We start from the raw sequence: 22,096 nt of genomic DNA on the forward strand, positions 1-22,096 counted from the left end.
AACTAAAACTGAAAATAGTTGACGCTCACAAAGCTGGAGAAGGCTATAAGAAGATAGCAAAGCGTTTTCAGATGTCAATATCCTCTGTTCGGAATGTAATTAAGAAATGGCAGTCATCAGGAACAGTGGAAGTTAAAGCAAGATCTGGAAGACCAAGAAAAATATCAGACAGAACAGCTCGCAGGATTGTGAGAAAAACAATTCAAAACCCACGTTTGACTGCACGATCCCTCCAGAAAGATCTGGCAGACACTGGAGTTGTGGTACACTATTCCACTATAAAGAGATACTTGTACAAATATGGTCTTCATGGAAGAGTCATCAGAAGAAAACCTCTTCTACGTCCTCACCACAAAAATCATCGTTTGAACTTTGCAAATGAACATATAGACAAGCCTGATGCATTTTGGAAACAAGTTCTGTGGACCGATGAGGTTAAAATTGAACTTTTTGGCCGGAATGAGCAAAGGTACGTTTGGAGAAGAAGGGGCACAGAATTGAATGAAAAGAACCTCTGTCCAACTGTTAAGCATGGGGTTGGATCAATCATGCTTTGGGGTTGTGTTGCAGCCAGTGGCACAGGGAACATCTCACGAGTAGAAGGAAAAATGGATTCAATAAAATTTCAGCAAATTTTGGATGGTAACTTGATGCCATCTGTGAAAAAGCTGAAGTTAAAGAGAGGATGGCTTCTACAAATGGATAATGATCCTAAACACACCTCGAAATCCAAGGGAGATTACATCCAGAGGCGTAAACTGAAGGTTTTGCCATGGCCTTCACAATCTCCTGACCTCAACATAATTGAAAATCTATGGATAGACCTTAAAAGAGCAGTGCGTGACAGACAGCCCAGAAATCTCAAAGAACTGGAAGACTTTTGTAAGGAAGAATGGGCAAAGATACCTCAAACAAGAATTGAAAGACTCTTGGCTGGCTACAAAAAGCGTTTACAAGCTGTGATACTTGCCAAAGGGGGCAGTACAAGATAATAACTCTGCAGGGTGCCCAAACTTTTGCAGACGCCATTTTTTTATTTTCTGTTATTTTGAAAGTGTAAATGATGGAAATAAAATCTAACTTTTGTTGACATATTATAAAATTGTCTAATCTGTAATTTGATGCCTTTTGGAGATTTTTCCATCTTTCCTTGGCTTCTTTATGCACATTAATACAAATTTTTAGCTGGGGTGCCCAAACTTTCGATCCCCACTGTATATTTCAATTTTAAAAAATCATTTAAGATTTATATACCAGAGTACAATTGACAAAGTGCCTTCATTTATAGCAGTAAATAATCAATTAAATGTCATTATTCTAACAGCTCTAAACTGATAAAAGATTAAATGTGTTTGGCAGAAAAGGGTTATTATATTTTGCACATCATCATTGATCTTTTTACTTTCCTATGAAAAAGTTTTTTATTTAAATTAGAACTAAAAACAAAACTTATCTTTTCATTTTGGATAGAGTAAGAAAAGCCAAAACAGGAAGTGAAAAGAAGCCCCTTCAAAGTGGGGGAATCCCTGGTTATCATTGGGGTCACCAGATCTGGTGTCCCCATTGGCATTTACCCTCAATTCCTGTTCTTCTGAAAACTCAAAATGTGTCATTTTCTTTCACTTTTACTCTGAGTGATAATAGTGAACAGGAAAAAAATGTTGGTAAATCTCTCTAATAGGGACACAGACAGCAATAAAAACCTGCCAGGTGTTCTAATCCCTCTCTATTCTCATTCAAAAAATATTTTGCATTTAGCTGTACTTTTATTTTTTTATGTGATCATATTTTGTATTCCCCGTTTATTCTTGGATACATACTTAACCTACTCAGAGTACACATATTAAATAACTTTTCAGGAGTCAGGAGAGGTCACCTTCTTGGATCTCCCCCCCCCCCCCAAAAATACCCAAAATAATCACAGAGTCTAAAAATATATTTCCCCCTAAATCACCTTTAACCTCAGCATTTTGTTTTGGGTGCCAGGGTAAGGAAGCTGAAGACAGCAAATGATACACCTTCCAAATTCTGAACGCATTTCATTTCAACCGCTTAATCAAGTGTCTTTTGTAAGGCAGGTGCTAGGGTTTATTTTTGTTAGTATACCATATCCTATTTTTAGAAGTTCAGTCTTTTGGATGAATGGACCCAAGCAAGCACATTAAACCATATTAAATGTGTGTATTTAGGCTGCCCGTTTATTTTTACATCCTCACATCCAAATAATCAGGATGTGGTTATCGAAGAGGTGATAAAGCCTCTTTATACTTCCACATGCATATGGACATAATGTAATACTATTCGTAGATTCTCTATTGTAGGAGTAATGGCAGTCTGAGTTGTAAGAATCAGACACATCAAAACTAAACAAGGCCTTGTTGTATTTGGAGTTTCATACAACCAGTCACAATATTGCTTATATGATTTCTAAAACTGAAGTAAACATTTATCAGACTGCAGAGATGTGTCCAACAATTATTTAATGAAAACAACCATATGCCGGCTAGACGAATATTATAAGACTTTAGGAGATTAGGCCAAAATGTACAAGCCAAGAATTTTGCAATAAATAATCTAACAGGCCAACATTTTCTTATCTCTAGTGTTACATTTCAGAGAAAAAGGAAGAGATAAAACATTGGAAATAATTGGCAAAACATTGTCTAGGGTTTCCTCACCCTTTTACTATGGTCATTTTGTGACCACCTTCAGTACCTTATTACATCTAGTATGTGTCTTCCATTGTACCACATTGCATCAAAAGCAAAATCTATGCAGAATCGCATTATATGTTGTCTGTGAATCCATTGCATTACAGTGATTCATGGTTATGGCTCTGCTACATTACTCCAAGTCTATAATATCTTTACAACAGTAAAGCCTTTACATCTTCAACATACAGATTCAGCAATTTTCATCATCAACATGTCTGTATCAGCAAGCTTTGGACCCTCTGCACAGCACTGAACCCAATTTATCGTTCATCTGCATTACTCCAAGTCTTTAATCCTTTACAGCTGCAGTTTCTATGTCACTTCAGCCTACAGCAGGACTTGGCAATCACTTTTTTTAAGCCTTATGGTCAGTCTTCTTACATATCACTAGTTCTAGACACAAAACCTCAATTCTAGTAGCAATGGACCCTTATCATTCCTGTGCCCACCTCATAGCAGAACTGACCAGACATCATCTTCTTCATTGAGTAGCAATAGCCAGACCTAATCCTCCTTCATTCTACAGGAGCAGGAATTACTGGAAATTAGAATGCAGAAATACAGCATGACTACATAATGAGCTGTTTTACTGTATTCTGGGTGTTTATGTGCTCTTCTTTTTTCTTTTGTTGAAATGGCCCATGACTAGTACATCATATATAGTATAAAAATGTAGAACAATTTTTGCTGTAAATACTTTACAGTGTTGCTATATTGAAACAATGTAAAAACAAATGTGGAGAAAGGGTGTTCAAGGGTGACCTTATGTGTATATATCAAAACCAAGTAGACAGATACATATTTACTTTAAAACCCACATATCAAATTTTATTGAATATGCATAAAAAAAAACAAAAATGTACACAATTCATCCATAAAAAAATTTCAAAAGGGTTAACTGTCCATAGTATTGAGTTAGAGTTGTTGTTGACGCGGTTTTGTGGTTAGGACCACTTCTTCAAAATATTAGGCTCATACGTGACAGGTATCCATTAAATGTCTGGGAACAAAAAAACATATAACAAACATACATGCATAGGTATATCTTTCCAATAAATTAAAACAATGTGCTACCTAACCTGATGGGGAAGAATGGAGAAGCAAAAAATCAAGCATAGGAAGGAAAGAAAAAAAAAACAACAACACAAACAAACCATACACAATAACAACCTGTATAAAGACACTTCCAAAGACAGTACAGATTGCACCGAGGTGTAGTCACATCCATCCAGGCTGCAGGTGGCATTGAGAGGGGACCTTTGATGAAAAGGAGATAAGCCAAGTCACACGGATTGGAAGTGGTACTAACGGGAAATGCATCAACAACTCTAATGCAATACTATGGACAGTTAACCCTTTGGGGATTTTTTATTGATGAATTGTATACACTTTTGTTTTTTATACATGTTCAATAAAATTCTATATATGGGTTTTATAGTAAATATGTTATAAATAGTAAAAAAGCGAGCGCTGGTAACATTATTATAAAATACTAAAATTATATAAAATCATGTAAATGTAAGTATTAGAATAGCAGCTAGCACTCAGGGTATTGGCAACAGTCCCAAATTAAAATTCTAAAGTATTAGTGCAGCACTATAAACACATGTAACAAATTATAAGAGATAACATATGAGATCAATTTATAGGTAAATAAAGTGCAGAAAAGTGCAATACTGGTGTAAACTAAATATATCACTCGGTGCTAAACAGCTGAAAAAAGTTCATACAATCATTTATGAATATTAAAATGTCCTTTGTGAAAGGGTATCAATTCAGAGAGTGCCTATAATTGGCACGTGTGATTTATCCGTGATGAACAGATGTGCAGGAACTCGTGAAAAGGAATCCACCCTTGGGACGGATGTACACTAACCAGACCAAAAGTATTATTGCGCATGGGTTATAAAAATCACACATCTGGGGGTGCATTGGTATGCTGACAGCTACAGGTTTAGTCATCCAGCTCCATCCATCAGGATTGGTGCCAAATGGTCCTGGGGAGGAATTAGCTCAGCCACAGGAGCCAGAAAGGTGCTATATAGTGTAGTATTTATTATGATGTTCACAAGTAATAGTTAAAAATGTCCACGTGGAGAAATGTAAAATAATTTGAAAATTGAGTACCAAGATGGCCGCCGCTCCTCAATAGCGGCGGCATGACATCAGCAATAGGGCTCCACCCAATGCGTTTCGTGTAATAACAAGTCCTCAGGGGTACACTTATTTATAGTAAATATGTATCTGTCTATTTGGTTTTGATATATACACATACTGTATATATTAGCGGGTCACCCTTGAACACAATTTCTCCACCTTTTTTTTATGTTGTTATGCTTCTTGTGGGTTGGTGACCCTCCAATATAATTAAAAATTATATATTTCATACCACAACTGCTTTGTTAGCCTCACCCTTATTATTTGTCTGTTGCTATAGTGAGCTGTGAAATATTTGCGAACAACATTCTAGTTAGAAATTCATTGGGGAAAGATAGTCTACCAATTCTCCTCTGACCACAGTAATAACACAACCCAACTTTGTTGCCTTCAACAACACTAGTACAACACAAAATATAGAACATTTATGTTTCCTTATTCTGGGAACCTATCGATATGTGTACACCATCCATGATGTATTGGAGGTATTTCCATGTACAAAATAGCATACTGTATTTTCTATATTTACATTATTGTACTGCAAGTAATCCCCCTGATACTTTTTTATGCTGATATTGGTTCCATATTAGTACTTCTCATAACCAAATTAAACATGTAGTATTGATTATTTTTAACATATAATATTGTTTTATTTATTAATTTCATTAATAGAAAGTCCAATGATGATCTGAAAAGTGCACTAACCCAGGACAACCAGTAAGAAAGTATAATTTGTCTGATCTGATTGCAGTAAACCAGGTTGATTTGTCCTGCAAACCTGTTGCTTTGCCCTGCATGGCCAAAGTTTAAACAGTAATGTTAAACATATGGTAATGGTTTACTTTATCTCTACCATTTGGTACTTTAAAGGCTGACTCTTGTGTTAAAGCAGAAGAATGATCTGCCATTTACTGGTTAGTACATGATGGTATGGTTGTCTAATTTACAGATGTTGGACTGGAGTAATATGAGTGTCTACCTTTTCCTCGCTTTTACTCTACTGCAGTGGACTGGCTTCACTAAGGCATCTACAGAGGTAGGGCAGTAAGTACTATAGAATATGTTTTTATTATTTGAAATCATTTCTTGCACTTATGTCTTATGTAATTTAGAGCCATCAAAGCCCAACTCAGGGTATCATCATATTCTTAGTTTTAAAGAAATGAGTGTTTTCATTTGTAGTGTAATAATATAATGTTTGACTTCAGCAATGCATGCATGATAGAGGTCAGTGCTGGCATTGTGTCTTCACCCTTTCCCATTCACAAATGCAAAGCTACTGCAGTATCACAGGCTGTGTTGTGTCAATGACTAAGGTAGAGACCTAACATCAGCACCTGTGAATATCATTCATGAAGTGCTGATGTCAGAGTGAACACAAAACCAAAAATATTTTTTATATCCCTGTTTCAGACCAGTGACTGACTAGGTAGTGAAGCCTGGATCAGGATAACCACCCCAGAGCCTATTATTCTAAACACCCAAGTCAGCAAAGGCAGCACCCATGTTTCACATGTAATCATAGCCTCTCTTTAACCAGCTTCCATATGAGTTACGCATATATGCGGCCTCTCAGTGGGTGGGCTTTAACGCAGAGAGGCCGCATATATGTACTTCCTCAAACTTAACCTATCCAAAACCGAGCTCCTGGTCTTCCCCCCACCCCATGCCCCCCCCATCTTCTCCATCACTACTAACAATGCCACCATCTCTCCCACCCCCCAAGCCAAAGTCCTGGGTGTCACCCTGGACTCCCACCTCTCCTTCCTACCCCACATCCAACTGCTATCTAGATCTTGCAGGCTCCACCTCTGCAACATCTCCAAGATACGCACATTCCTCACCCCAGACACCACCAAAGAACTCGTACACTCCTTCATCATCTCACGCCTGGACTATTGCAATTCCCTTCTCACTGGCCTACCCAAACGAGCGCTATCCCCACTCCAGTCGATCCTAAACTCAGCGGCTAGACTCATCCACCTCACCAACCGCTCCACATCTGCCACCCCCCTCTGCCAATCCCTTCATTGGCTCCCGATTGCCCAACGCATCAAATTCAAACTGCTAACTCTGACCTACAAAGCCATTCACAATGCCGTCCCAATCTACATAACTGACCTGATACCCAAATACTACCCTACCCGTGCCCTCCGCTCCTCACAGGACCTCCTACTCTCTAGCTCCCTGGTCTCCTCCTCCCACGCTCGATTGCAGGACTTCTCCAGGACTTCCCCCATCCTCTGGAACTCCCTACCCCAATCCATCAGACTGTCGCCTACTCTCCTCACCTTCAGGCGCACCCTGAAAACCCTCCTCTTCAGGGAAGCCTACCCCGACCTCACCTAACAACTAACCTCCTCCACTCCTCCCGCCACTCCATCCCCCACAGCCATTTCCTCCTGTACTACCTTCCCCTCCCTCCTAGATTGTAAGCTCAAAAAAGCAGGGCCCTTGAACCCCTCGTGTATTGTATTGTTACTGTCTTGTCTCATGTTCTGTCCCCCCTGCTACTGTACAACGCTGAGCATACCCATTGGCGCTATATAAATACTGTATAATAATAATAATAATATGTGTCCCTATGAAAACATTTTCTTGTGCTGAGAGTGTGCACCCCACGTGCTCAAAGCACAGTTATTATTAATATTATTATTATACAGTATTTATATAGCGCCAAAACGTTTGCTCAGCGTTGTACATTATAGTGGGAGACAGTACATGAGACAATACAGTAACAATACAATACACGAGGGGTTCGAGGGCCCTGCTCCTTGGAGCTTACAATCTAGGAGGGAGGGGATAGTGATACAGGAGGAAATGGCTGTGGGGGATGGAGTGGTAGGAGGAGTGGAGGAGATCGGCTGTTAGGTGAGGGCGGGGTAGGCTTCCCTGAAGAGATGGGTTTTCAGGGTGCGCCTAAAGGTGAGCAGGGTAGGTGACAGTCTGATGGATTGGGGTAGTGAGTTCCAGAGGATGGGGGAAGACCTGGAGAAGTCCTGGAGTCGGGCATGGGAGGAGGAGACCAGGGAACTGGAGAGTAGGAGGTCTTGTGAGGAGCGAAGAGTACGTGTTGGGTGGTATTTGGATACCAGATCGGTGATGTAGTTTGGGGCAGTTACTGGTGGGTACTGGAAAGCTCCTGATGCATACTTGCGATCAGGAGCTTTCTGATCATGTGACCACTGTGACTGCCAATCACATGATTGGAATGCCCACCTCTGCCTCCCAGCATGTAGAACCTCTTTAACGACTAGGAGGAAGCAGCTGGAAGGGGTTAAAACTAGAACTCAGTAACTGTTGCAATATGTGTGCTACATTTATGAAATAATATACTTGTAAGAAATAATATGTTTTTAAACAGAGCAGTTTAAATATAAATAGTGATGTGCAAAGTACAATAATCAATAGCAGCAAATTAAATGATCACAGTAAGGGGTCTATTTATAAAATCTTTGTTTCACGAATGTCAGAAGGATTCAGCTGGTTTTACCCGTAACTGACTTACCATGCTTTGGTCTGCACTTTGTCTTTGTGCGGTCTTTGTGTGGAACTGGTCTTCTTAGAGGCAGGGCTTTCCTCATATCAGATCTGCCCCCATGATGATTGATGATCTCCTGGCTTGTGATCTAATGACTGGTAGGGGAAAAGTCAAGAAGCGATAGAGGTGCACAAAACACATATTTAGAAAATGAATGACCTAATGCTGCCAGTCCTTGGGTTAAGCTTACTGTCCAGAAAAAGTAGCAAGAGCAGCCCAGTAGTGACAACATAACGTTTTTCTTCAAATCTCCTGAGATGCAGAGGCAGCAGTGCCTTAGATGTCTCACTGCAGATATACAGCAAATATACAGCAATGGATACTTGTCAGAGTAAACATACACTAAAGGCCAGTTCCTCTTCTCACAGTTCAGCATAATCTTCATACTGGTATATTTCATTTTCATGCATTTTGTGTTTTATGTTGCAGAGATTTGACTCTCCGATTGTTTTGGATGTCGGACAGCGATCAGTATCGAATGAAGAGAAATCAGCTGATCTGGCAGCTAAACTCTTACTATTAGATGAGCTGGTCTCTCTTGAAAATGATGTGATCGAGACTAAGAAAAAGAGAAGCTTTTCTGGTTTTGGGTCTCCTCTAGACAGGATATCCGCTGGTACTGGTGAAATAAAGGGAAAGCAAAGGTAAGTGATGATACCAGTGTGTGACTTTGTTTAAATGTTCATTGCGGTGAGTTGAGTGGGGACCTGGTTTGACATAAACTGGAGAGATCCCAGGGCTCTGAGTAGTACTCATCCCTTGAATTTTTAACATTCTCAATCAGAGTTGCACAGAAACCAAGGGCTCATCTAGAGTTTTTTGAGGTTCTTTGAGCTGTGGCTGATTGACCTCCAATCTGATAATTCCTGAATAGTTCCAGGACAAATGCTACCTGGCAGAGCCAGAAGAGTGAGAGCAATGATGTGGAAGAGCCAGCAGAGAGACAGCAATGATCTTATAGCTGTCTGTAAAAGTATCATTCTGACCACCACTGTAAAGAAGGCATTCTTCCAATTGACCACCAATGTAAGGGACAGTTTCCAATGACCCATGATGGAATAATTTTAGCAGGGGTTCCCTGAGACCTGAAAATCATTTCAAAGCTTGGGTTGGTCCAAAAGTGGAGAAAGAGTGGTCCATAGGGGAAACACATACAGGCAAAAGTCTGTGCTTGTGCCATAATCCCCACATTAGCCACATTGGTAGATGTTCTCTTGAGGCAGAAATGTTGATTCAGCTGAATAATGTACAGTACGTATACAGAGTATACATCTTCACCGCCAGGGACACAGGAATCAACAAATAAAATCTGGAGGTATTGTCTAAAAAAAATATCATTAGTACTCACTATGTAAAGCTTTGGTTTTGTTCCATTTCCTTCATTTAAGTTTCATAAAAACCAACCCCACTGCAGCACACATCCAGTTTAATGCAGCACAATGCTAAGGGGTATTGATAGCCTTGGTAGTCTCTCTGACTCAGTACATTACTTTTTGGTCCAGAATGCAAGCATGTACTAAGAATGTACATGAAGCTCTTATTCTGACCATAGTATATATCAGAACTACTGTACATTCAGTAAGCAGTCACTACCAAACTGTCCTTTGCTGGCTAAGACAAAATGCATAAATAAATAAATGCAAAATGGAGCATAATAACTAAATGAACCAGTATAACTTAGATATTTGTTGTCATTGGTATCCATTGAAGAATAGGCTTCCAGTGATTGTGAATGTGTGCAGTAATAGTGTGCAGTAATTTAATTACCAGGTTAAAGTGTATGTAAACTTTTGGAAGTATTGGATAGCATAAGGAAGAGTTAAATCCTCAATAATTTTTTTCTTTTTTTTTTTTTACTGCCTGTTTGGGGATATTGCCATTCATATCATATAACACAGCTGAAAGTTAGAGGAATTCATTACAAAGTGAGGGAATTCACCTTTTAGAAAATTATTGCATGAAAAGGTGTCACCATTACAAGATTTCCCTCCAGCTCTTGTTCTGGTGACAGCTGTGAAACTGTGGACTTCCCATCAGTGGTTGTAAACCCTCACATATGTCCAGTGAAGTGACTGGCCCCAGGTGATACACATACTGTAGATGAAGCAAGTCCTCTTACACAGGGGTGTAACTAGAACCTTCAGGGCCCCGGTTCCAGATACCATAAAGGGCCCCCCCTGACCCCTGGCTGGGGCCCTTCCCTCTGAGTGTGGTGGTGGAACATCAGGGCCTGATTGCAAGTGTGACCTTTGTGACCTCTTAGCAACCCCGTTGGGGAAGGGGGGGGGCTTTGGTGAAATATTAGGGGTCTAAAAAGACCTCTGATGTTTCAGCTTTGGGGCAGAGAAAGGGGATTGAGCACACAGCCCTTAATTGCCTTCTCTGCAGCCTCATGAATGGACAAGAATAGCTCTGTACAGAGCTTCCTGTTCAGTACAGAGCATCCCGGTACAGATCACTGACTCTCCATTCAGAAAAGGAAGGGGCTGCTAAATGACACGCTTACTGGCCCTCTCTTTGCTCTGGGGGGTTGGGGAGGGGGGAACTCAGCAGAGCTGTGGGGGGTGCAGGGGGATAGAACAGGAGGCAAAGAGCACAGGGGGAGCCGGAGAGCACGGAGGCAGTAGAAAGGAGCTGGATAGGAGGAGTAGTGGGGGTGGCTGCATATAGAGGAATCAATATCTCCATTTTCCACATGCAGCCACTGAATGCCCGCTTCTCCTTCTCTCCCTCTCTCCCTCCTACAGACATTCAGCGCAGGGGCGGACTGACCATTTGGAAACTCGGGCACTGCCTGAGGGCCTGGGGTCAGTAGGGGGCCCCATGAGATGCCCCTGGTACCTTTTTCATAGGATTTTTTGAGTTTGGGCAAGGACACAGGGGCCCCATGATCCCCTATTGCCCGGGGGCCCCATGAGTTGTCAGTCCGCCCCTGATTCAGCGGCTGCAGAAGGAAAATGGAGAGATCGGTTTCTCTATATACAGCCACCCGAAACACTCCTCCTATGCAGGCATACAGGATGCCAGATCACATTTGCGACCCCTATAAGTACGCCCCTGCTCCTACATAGGTTGTACCTGTTTATTTGCAGCCATTTTTCCTCTACAGCTGTTCAAAGTCCAGAATTTATACAACTTGTCTGAGCTCCAAAGCAGGAGGTGGGGAGCTGAAGTTACACTCTGCAGAGTTCCGTGAGAGCTGATTGAAGAAAAGGGACACACCCCCTTCACACAGCACACAGGAACATAACTGAGGCTGTTAATCACAGGCTGTGTGCTCCCTCCCCTGTCATCTTTTTACCTCTTGGCATCAGGAAAACTTTGCAGAAGTGATGTATGCAGAGAGCAGAGAAATGAAGCAGCAGACAGAAATTACACTTACAGTAATGCTTTGGATTGAGACAAGTACACACTATAGAGAGATTTAGTTTGTTCATATTTCATGTCAGAGGTTTACAACCACTTTAAATAGCTCAGCTGGGAAATGGACAACAAAAAGAAAAAAATACCTAGCTCTTTTCTTCTCTAACCAAAACTAGAAATAAAACTTTTGGCTATGCACACACTTTAGGCGTGTCATGTTATTATTTCTAAAGAACATGTAAAAAAAAATAACGTTACTTTTTACAGTAAAGGCATTTCTGATAAAATCTAATATCCTTACATTTATCAGAACCGTTTGTATTGTTATATTGTAAAGTGCTGTACAAACTTGGTATATAAATCCATAATAATATTAATAATAATAATATTAATAATAATAATGTAGGTGAATATTTTTTGTGGTTTGACTATGGCACAAAGATAGAGGTATAATGATGTGGCTGCTTTACTGAATGGATTTTGCCTGGAGGGAGTTGAATCTTATAATTATTGCTTTACACAGCATAGATTATGCAGTGTCCTTGGTGTGCTTTCAATAACCATATACTGTAGATAAAACCCATAGTAGCTAGTGAAAACTATTTTGTCAAAGAGCATCATGACCTCAGGTTGTAAGTAGATGACAGTTTGAGGGATCACTCTGTCCTAGCTATAAAGGAGATGAAAAGTTAGTTTTTAAATGTATTTCATATGTTCAGTTCCCCGGCTGGCGGTGTTCGCCAGATGTCATGTACAGTACATTCTGCTTCTCATTCTTTCCAAGATGACATCAAATCCACAGTACACCTGTTTTCCTAGTAATTTATGATATGAACAAACGTCTGCATAGCTGGCAGCAGGCAATTGTTTCTTAAGACTCAAAAATCAAACAAACAGCCACTGTGTAAAGCTGAACTCAAAGTAAAAAGGCAAATACACATTTGTGAAGTCTTCCATCTGCCAAAGGATTTGTAATTCTGTCTCGTCCCCTATCTGATTCATGCACCTCTGCCAGCCAGCGCAGCCAGGGTGGTGACACCACGTTCTCAGTAAAGTGATGTTTTAATGAAAACATTACAGGGATTGTTGTTGCTAGCCTTCTAAAATACTTGTTGCCTGGATATGTCTGACAGTCAATACATTTTGAATCACAGAAAGGTTTTAGAATTACATATACTATATTGCCAAAAGTATTGGGAAACCTCTCCAAATCACTGGATTCAGGTTCCAATCACCTCCATGGCCACAGGTGTATAAAATCAAGCACCTAGGCATGCAGACTGCTTCTACAAACATTTGTGAAAGAATGGGTCGCTCTCAGGAGTTCGGTGAATTCAAGCGTGGTACCGTGATAGGTTGCCACCTGTGCAATAAGTCCATCCGTGAAATTTCCTTGCTACTAAATATTCCACGGTCAACTGTTAGTGGTAATATAACAAAGTGGAAGCAACTGGGAACAACAGCAACTAGGCCATGTAAAGTGACAGAGCAGGGTCAGCGCAAGCTGAAGCACACAGTGCACAGAAGTTGCCAACTGTCTGCACAGCCAATAGCTAAAGACCTCCAAACTTCATGTGGCCTTCAGATTAGTACAACAGCGCATAGAGAGCTTCATGGAATGGGTTTCCATGGCTGAGCAGCTGCATCCAAGCCTTACATCACCAAGTGCAATGCAAAGCGTCGGATGCAGTAGTGTAAAGCACGCCGCCGCTGGACTCTAGAGTAGTGGAGGCATGTTCTCTGGAGTGACGAATCACTCTTATCTGTCTAACAATCTGATGAATGTGTCTGGGTTTGGCAGTTGCCAGGAGAACTGTGCTTGCCTGACTGCATTGTGTAAAGTGTAAAGTTTGGTGGAGGGGGGATTATTGTTTGGGGTTGTTTCTCAGGGGTTAGGCTTGGCCCCTTAGTTCCAGCAAAAGGAACTCTTAAGGCATCAGCATACCAAGACATTTTGATGCTCCAAACTTTGTGGGAACAGTTTGGGGATGGCTCCTTCCTGTTCTAATATGATTACGCACCAGTGCACAAAGCAAGGTCCATAAAGACATGGATGAGCGAGTTTGGGGTGGAGGAACTGGCCTGCACAGAGTCCTGCCCTCAACCTGATAAAACACCTTTGGGATGAATAAGAGTGGAGACTGCTAGCCAAGCCTTCTCATCCGACATCAGTGCCTGACCTCACAAATGCGCTTGTAGAAGAATGGTCAAACATTTCCATAGACACACTCCTAAACTTTGTGGACAGCCTTTCCAGAAGGCTGTTATAGCTGCAAAGGGTGGGCCACTTTTGGCAATATAGTGTATTTCTATATTTCTTTCAGGTCAATTTCTATATTTCTTTCAGGTCTTTCAGGAAATGCAGAAGTCAGTTCATCAGCATGACAGCCAGACAATTAGTATTTTTAGTAGGAAGCTATAAACAGCAAGCACATACAGGAAAAATAAAAATGTTCAATTTTAAGAGAGCTAATTTTCCAAGAGCTGCTCTCCAAGACTTAGACTGGGAGGGAATATTGGTATCGATGAACATAACACAGAAATGGGAGTTTTTCAAAAAGACTGTATGTGAACACACTGCAAAATATATGTCAGGGATCTCCTCGATCCCTGCCGCGATGGTCCCGGCGCAGGCGCAGTGCACCGCCCTGTGCAGGGACACGGACACTAGGTCCAGGCCGGCCGCGGCGTTCGAGTTCGCGCATGCGCAGTAGAAGCCGCGGCCGCCCACTGGGCACCAATGGCAGCGCAGGGTGGGATATTTAAATGGCCCTGAGCTGTCATTCAGTGCCTTCTGGTCTTCCCTGCATCCTGTGAACCTGTGAACCTGTACCTTTGTAAGTTTTGACCCGGATTGTACCTGACCTTGCTGCTTTCCCCTATTCTGACCCTTGCTTTGCCTGACCCTCTCTTGAATGCCCCTGATTGGATTTGACCTGCTGTTGCTGACCTGGCGTGTGACCCGACCATTCTATGCCCGCTGCCTTGTACCTTGCCGTCCTCTCTGTTACCGACCTGGCCCGTCTGACCTTGCTCATCCATCCATCCATCCCTTGCAGTGGGGTCTTCTGACCTCCTCACATCAGACTCTTCCCCGTGGGAGCCCTTGGCGCATACCACTACCACTGACGGACGCACCCAGTAGCCACGACCTGGTCTCGGGGGGCTCCAAGTCCATCCCCACCATCAGGGGCCCTGGTGAACAAGCACCCTGGGACTTAGATTCCGTGCGCTGGGGACGCCTATTCAGTGGAGTGCTAGTGGTACCGCCAGGCGGTCCCTTACAATATATTTCCATGGGCAACAAGTTTAAAAGGCTAAAAATCAAACCTATGTGGCTTATGGCCAAAGTTAAAAAAGCTATAGATGATAAGAAAAGAGCTCTTATTAAATATAAAAATTAAAGAAGACTATCATCGTTTAAACATTACAAAGAATATAACAGAATATGCAAAAATGAAATAAAGGCAGAAGAAATTGAAAATGAATGACAGATTGCAAAAGATAGCAGGACAAAAAAATTCTTCAAATATATTAATAGTAAAAAGGTCCGGCTTGAGCATGTAGGCCCTTTACTCTAGAGTGGGTGACTGGGGACAAAGAGAAGGCAAATTTATTAAATACCTTCTTCAGCTCTGTGTATACAAAGGAGCACAGGGGAACTCTTGTCCACAATGGGCATCGTATTGACAAAGGTCCAGATGATCCACATTGGCTCACAATTGATATGATCCAAAAATATTTAGACAGAATAAAGGTGAATAAAGCACCTGGACCCAATGGCATACACCCACGGGTCCTTAAAGAATTGAGCTCTGTCATTTCAAAGCCATTGTTTCTCATTTTTAGGGACTCTTTAATGACTGGCATAGTACCACTAGATTGGTGTAAGGCCAATGTGGTGCCAATATTTAAAAAGGGGTCAAAACCTTTAGCAAGTAATTTCAGATCTGTTATTTTAGCATCTATAGTTGGGAAGATACCGGAGAGTTTAATAAAAGACCACATAGATGAGTTCTTGCTGGGGAAAAATATTTTAAGCAACAGACAGCATAGATCATGAAAGACAGAAGTTGTCAAACAAATCTGATTTCTTTTTATGAGGAGGTGAGTAAAACCTTGGACAGAGGGGTGGTGGTGGACGTGGTATACTTTGGTTTTGCAAAAGTGTTTGACACAGTTCCCCACACATGGCTAATGCGTAAGGTAATGTCTACAGGCTTGGAAAATCTTTATGTAAATAGATAGAAAACTGGCTAAAAGATCATATTCAAAGAGTAGTGGTTAATGATTCATACTCTGAATGGTCTAGGGTTGTCAGTGGTGTACCCCAAGGTTCAGTGTTGGGACCCTTACTTTTTAATATATTTATAAACAATATAGGGTCTGGGATTAAAAATCCCATTTCAGTCTTTGCAGATGGCACCAAGCTGTGTAGTGGAATAACGTCCTTACAGGATGTCTTCAATTTACAAGCCGACCTCAATGCACTGTTTAATTGGGCAACTCTGTGGCAAATGAGGTTTAATGTTGATAAATGTGAGGTTATGCACTTGGGGGGCTAAGAATATGCATGCATCATACATACTAGGGGGTACAACTGGGGGAATCAATGGTGGAGAAGGATCTGGGAGTTCTGGTAGATCACAAGCTTAATAATGGCATGCAATGCCAAGCTGCGGGTTTTAAAGCGAGCAAAATCCTCTCTTGTATTAAAAGAGGTATAAACTCCAGAGAGAGATATCATTTTACCTCTGTACACACTATTGTTATTGGGCCCTACTATGGGTACAAACAATAACATACATATACATATACTGTATGTGTTATCACTGTGATTATCAGGAGCAGGAGAATGTGTTTTAAGATACCCATTACCACCCATTGCAGACCAAATTTGTCCTAAAAAAAAGGTATAATTCACCTGGAGACACTAAGTAGTTGCAATGATATATACAGTTTTACTAACATATATCTAAATTATAAAACTGGGTTTAGGCATTAGCATTTGTTTTCCTTCATCATTAATGAATCAAATATCTTCAAAACATTTGATTGGTTAAGGCCTGGTTCACACCAATGCAGTTTGCATTTGATCCATTTCTGCAGTGCTCTTTGCAGTGCCGTTTGCATTTTTTCACATGTGTTTTCAATGCATTTTTCATACGTTTTCCATTTTTGTAGCACTACCCTCATAAGGGCCACTAAGCTTCCCTCTGTATCGCCAGGCAACAGGTATTTCTCACACAGACTTGCATCCAAAGACAGTGACCAGTCCATGGGCTTGGTTTTGTTGGTTTATTAGGGAAATTCAACTTGGATAGGGAAATAGGGATTATGGGGTGCCCAGTTTGGCTTGAATCAATGGAAGGGGGACACTTCCTGCCTATGTACAAAGGCAGATACTGGAATGTTCTTTTCCTGAAAGCCATCAGTCATTGTTATGTTATTAAGTGGGATGACAGTTTATAATATAACCTATGTTGGCAACGGTGACTTCAGTGGTGTAGTAAATAGGTGTGCGTTGCACTAACCAGATAGCGCATGTATAAGCGCATTTGAGTGTTTGGACCAACTCCTGGTCATCTGCGTCTGGGTGTCTGGAGCTCAGGAACAACTGGTGGGCATCAAACTGGAATTACAGCACACCATAGGACTTCCAGGTCACCGCAGTACCATCAATAAACAGGAGGGGGAGCCAACGTACAGAGCTGTCATCAATGGTATCCTTGAAAGGGAGGGCTCATAACGAAATGAGCCCAAGCACAACAATTTCTATAGTGCAAACTTGCTTTAATAGGTAATGAAGTATAACAGGATGCAAAAGAAATACACTCACATATATAATGATCCAATAACAAGGATGGCCTCTGGCCAAGTAAACCACGTGGATGAGTCACTGGTCACTGTTTTGTGCGAAAGCACATTCTCAAAGGAAGAATTTCTAACAGTGTATGCAGTTTTCATTCGGTAAGTTCTTGCATTCTGAAATCAAATGTCAAAAGCAGACAAAATCTTTCTAATGACAAACAAATGTTCTGAAAATGTTTGTACGAATTTTCCTGAGAATTTCTCTTCTAAATTTTATCCATCTATGGCCAGCTTAAGTTATTAAAAAGCCTTTTTCAGGCTTTATATATTTCTGAAAATGGTTCTAAAACTCACATTTATTGCACATAAAAGGAGCCAACTAGACTATCACTTAAATGCTAAACTTTCTGCATTAATTGATGGCTAACACAATACAATACTCTACTACTGCAAAAATATTTAGCTCATAGAGAACCAAGCATCCAACATGTTTGGAAAGTCAACAATAGGAGTCTCTGAATGTTTCTTGAAACAAGCTTCCTTTTATGAAATAGCTTTGTAAAGTTAACCTGTAAATAACAACATTTGCCACAAGAGGGCACTAAGAAACAACTCATAGCTTGAGGATAGCTGGGAAGCAGCTGGAAAATACAACTCTGTATAGTTCATACAGGATCATGGTGTGTCTTATAAAATAGATTTAACCAAATCCAAAATAATTTTGCTTGCAAAATGTTATTGTATGTCTGTGCACTTAGATGATTCCAAAATATTTATTCGGTAGAATATATTTAAGTAATACTTACAAGCACGATTTCCCCTGTAATAGCACCCTGACTCCTCCATGTACCTCCTTCTTTGCTCTCCTGGCAGATTTACTCCTCTGTGGTGTATTTAGGTTTTGTGCTGCCCTAAGCAACTCAAAAATCAGGCGCTCCTCCTCCCCGGCATAGAGAGTCTGACACCGACCAACACCAGAACCCCCCCCCCCCCCCCCCAGAGGAGGCAGCCTAACAGTGACCAAAAACACCACTGCCCCATCGTCCCCCTCACCAGAGAGAGCGTTTCACTAACACTCACTAACACCCACCCCTCCCGGTGACAGAGAGAGAGACATTCACCTTTACAGCTCTGGACATCCCCAGGAATGACAGTCAGGCTCTCCATACACCATCAAGCAGCCCCTCTCAGATCCCACCTGATCTCCATGCTGCATTCTTCTAGAGGGCAGTGCTGCCCCTCTAAAAAATGCCACCCAATTTCAGCTAGATCCCAATGCCAACATGTACAGGACCAAGTTTAGTTTTAGGTATTTTTGCTGTAGTTTAAAAAAGTATGCCAAATAAAGCTATATAAGGTCAATCAAGGTGAAAAACAGCTGGTCTAATGGAAGTAAATGATCATGAATTATTAGAAGCAATAATACAGTATTTTATAGATAATATATAGTTATAACCTACTTTTGTGGTGTACTTTACATCCTGTTGTACTGTACAGTAGTGTAGTGTGCTAGTGAGTTTCATGTATAATAGGCTGCCCATGGGGTTACATAAGGGTTAAGGCTCCTAACTCCCGAGTGTTCCTGGCTTCATGGTGGGCTATAAATACAAGGGGAGGCAGCTTGTCTGGGCTTGCTTTTCTGCTTTTTTGGGCCTTCCGCATGGGAACTGTGAGAAAAGGATGCTGTAGGATGTAATCCTGCAAGGAGAATGTGACACCCCCAATGGGGTACCCAGGCAGGGTGCCAGAATCGGAACATGGACCTTATAAAAAGGGACTCTTCTTTCTCAGACGTATGGTTAGGATGAGTTGGAACAGTGTTTGTAACTGTGAGACTGTGCCACATTAATTCTGTATTTGCAAGAAGCATATGTAAATGTTCTTAAAGTTGCTAGATGCCTGGTCTGAAGTTCCTACAAAGAGGTGCATACAAGGTGTATAAACAGGGCTTACATCAAGGGATGAACCCTACCAAGGATTAATGAGTGGTGAATGCTGCAGAGAGAGACAGACTACCTTGTCATTGCCATATGGAACCAGAGGAGTGTTTCGTACTAAAGCAGTACGTGGTGACTTGGCAGGGATGACGGAGTTCTCTGGTAGCGAGGGGGTTTCTAAGCACAATCCATCTCAGTAGTGACCAGTACCCCATTCCTATGGAACCATGGCACAGAGCCTCTGATGATCCTTAGAAGTATAGAACCTCAGCTAGTCTATGTGTAATGCTAATGCAGAGTTCTAAGTATGTCACTGGGAGTGAGGTGACATCAAAGTAAGGCTGGAGAGTGGGATACAGTGTCCCCCCCAGAAAGTGCTGCTCCATGGAAGGAAGTCTGAGTACAGTAGTCAAGTGTAACACCACTGTGAAGTGGATAAGACACAGAGTAAAATCTGCCACAACATGTGCTCAATTCTAAGTTGATGTGCCACCTTAATACAGGTTTTTCCTCTCCGCCTGCTTAGTTGGGCATTAGCGAAGTTTCTGGAGTTCTCCTTTAGGGCAACTTAAACCCCAACTACATACCTAATTAAGGACCAGTTCACACTGGAACATGCCCATTCCTGTGCAATCCCACTCACTCCATTCATTTGAATGGACTGCAAAATGCAATGGAAGGCGGGAAAAGTCGTGCTTGCACTACTTTTTCAGAATGTACTGAACCAAAGTGCAAGGTACTGCAGTAACATGTGATTTGATGATGTAAACATTGCGTTTGCAAGATGCTTTTGGAGTGCCAATAACAATTCATTCTGCATACCTCTCGCAATGGCAGCACTTTCATCTGCGGTGTGGGAAACAAGCACAGGTCAGCCTTTCCTGGACCACATTATAGTGTGAACGAGCCCTTGGTCTGCAAAGGACATGGTGAAACAAAGTTATATCTTTAGAGTGACAAAAGGCAGGAATTGATCACCCAAAGGAGACTTTTTGTTTCTCGACAAAAGTGGAGATAGTCTTTAAGGTTCTAAATGTTAAATGTCCTTCAGAAGCAGGGGAACTAATGGCATGCCTGGCCAACTAGCATCCAGTCGCTTGAACCGAAAAGTGTATGTTACCTCAACATTTTATATTTCTCATGTATGTCTGTGTTACCATGTAATTGTATTAAACAGTATCCAGTTCTCTTTGCATTGCTACCTTTGTGTGAAATCACTAGTGATCCTGCCAGTCCCACTGCTTTCCTATATCAAACTGACCACACTAGCCATAGAAGCACATCCATCCTAGTGTGATCGATTTGCTTCTTTGCATTCTACTTGGGAGCACATCCTGCCTGTACTCCAGTGGTCAGACTTGTGCTAACACAACACCCCTGTACAGCTAATCACTGGGAAGATCAGTGTACTGCTATTTCTCTGCCTCCTGCTGACAACTCCATTTCAGTCTCCATCACCACCTCTCCAATCCACTTATGCAGCTAAGAACAGAGGTCATGTGATCCCATATAAAAAATGTATTTAATTTTTTTTCAGATATGAACTGCATATACACAAACATTTTGCCTTGAATTTCTATTTTAAACTGAATGAGTTGTTTTACAATGTAAGGGTTCACCTTTAATACAGATTCAAGAGGAAATAAAATAATGAAACTGCTAGAGGCACAGATTTTTAAAAATCTATTTATATAGACAACTATAGGAAATGAATTCCCATTCAGCTTCCAGATGTTCACCCTTTTCTGATTCCTATCCCACATTCCAGTTCATAAGTGTAGAAATGTTTCCACAGCTATGGCTGACTTATGGGTCTAGTTTAAACCTGGATGCTTCATTAATGGAGTGTTACCAACATTTACCAAGTAAGAGTAGGCAGTCAGATATTTCATGAGGGGAGTTGAGACAAGGTAACAAGCTGGGACCTGGAAGTAGGCAGTCTTCCCTGAGGGAAGCAAAAATGCGCAATTGAGCCAAAAGCTACAGACTTTAGGTACACGGACAAGGCGTCACATCACTTCCTCACCACCTGTCAGGAGCCATTGAAGTGCGATCTGAATGTAGATCAGGCTTCAGAGTAAATCTACCCTAAGCAGCAAGCACACTGCTTGATATACCCTGCTTGAGAACCCTGGGAACTCTGCTGCTGTGTTCAGAGATAGTTCTCTGTATCATTCAACATATGGCCTTCTGCCGGCCACCGATGTTGGACTTTCAGACTGTCCATTGGCAAGACACCAACACCATTTCCATGTCTCCATGTGTGATTTTTACCATTAATAAATATAAAAATTTCATTGCACCAACTTTATGCATTCCTTTTTTAATTCTTGCAAATGTACACAAAGAAACTTGTGTTAACACAGAAAAGGTAAATATTTCTGTGATAGGGCTTTCAAGTTATATTGGTAATCCTGATGGCTTGTACAGCAGTGTCTGACCAAGTTCCGAGGGTATCCCAGGGGAGCTATGCAAGTAAATAGCTTCCAGTGTTCAACATGTGTTGAACATTGCAATCAGTGTCCATTTTAATACAGACCAAGTAGAATGTTGCTTTGTAATGTCTTTCTATA

The 22,096-nt window shown here is 41.3% G+C and overlaps 1 protein-coding gene across 1 annotated transcript in view; it reads left to right on the forward strand.

The window, feature by feature from the left end:
* OSTN (osteocrin) overlaps positions 1-22,096 on the forward strand; it is an 84,933-nt gene that overhangs the window by 42,343 nt on the left and 20,494 nt on the right. Inside the window, exons 2-3 of the mRNA XM_089680159.1 lie at positions 5,821-5,907; positions 8,842-9,056. Coding sequence (XP_089536285.1) covers positions 5,821-5,907; positions 8,842-9,056 — 302 coding nt within the window. The remainder of the gene's footprint in view (positions 1-5,820; positions 5,908-8,841; positions 9,057-22,096) is intronic.

The sequence above is a fragment of the Staurois parvus genome, unplaced genomic scaffold, assembly GCF_062004578.1.
Source record: "Staurois parvus isolate SC_StPar_1 unplaced genomic scaffold, SC_StPar_1.0 ptg000235l, whole genome shotgun sequence".
NCBI classification, from domain to species: Eukaryota; Metazoa; Chordata; class Amphibia; order Anura; family Ranidae; genus Staurois; species Staurois parvus.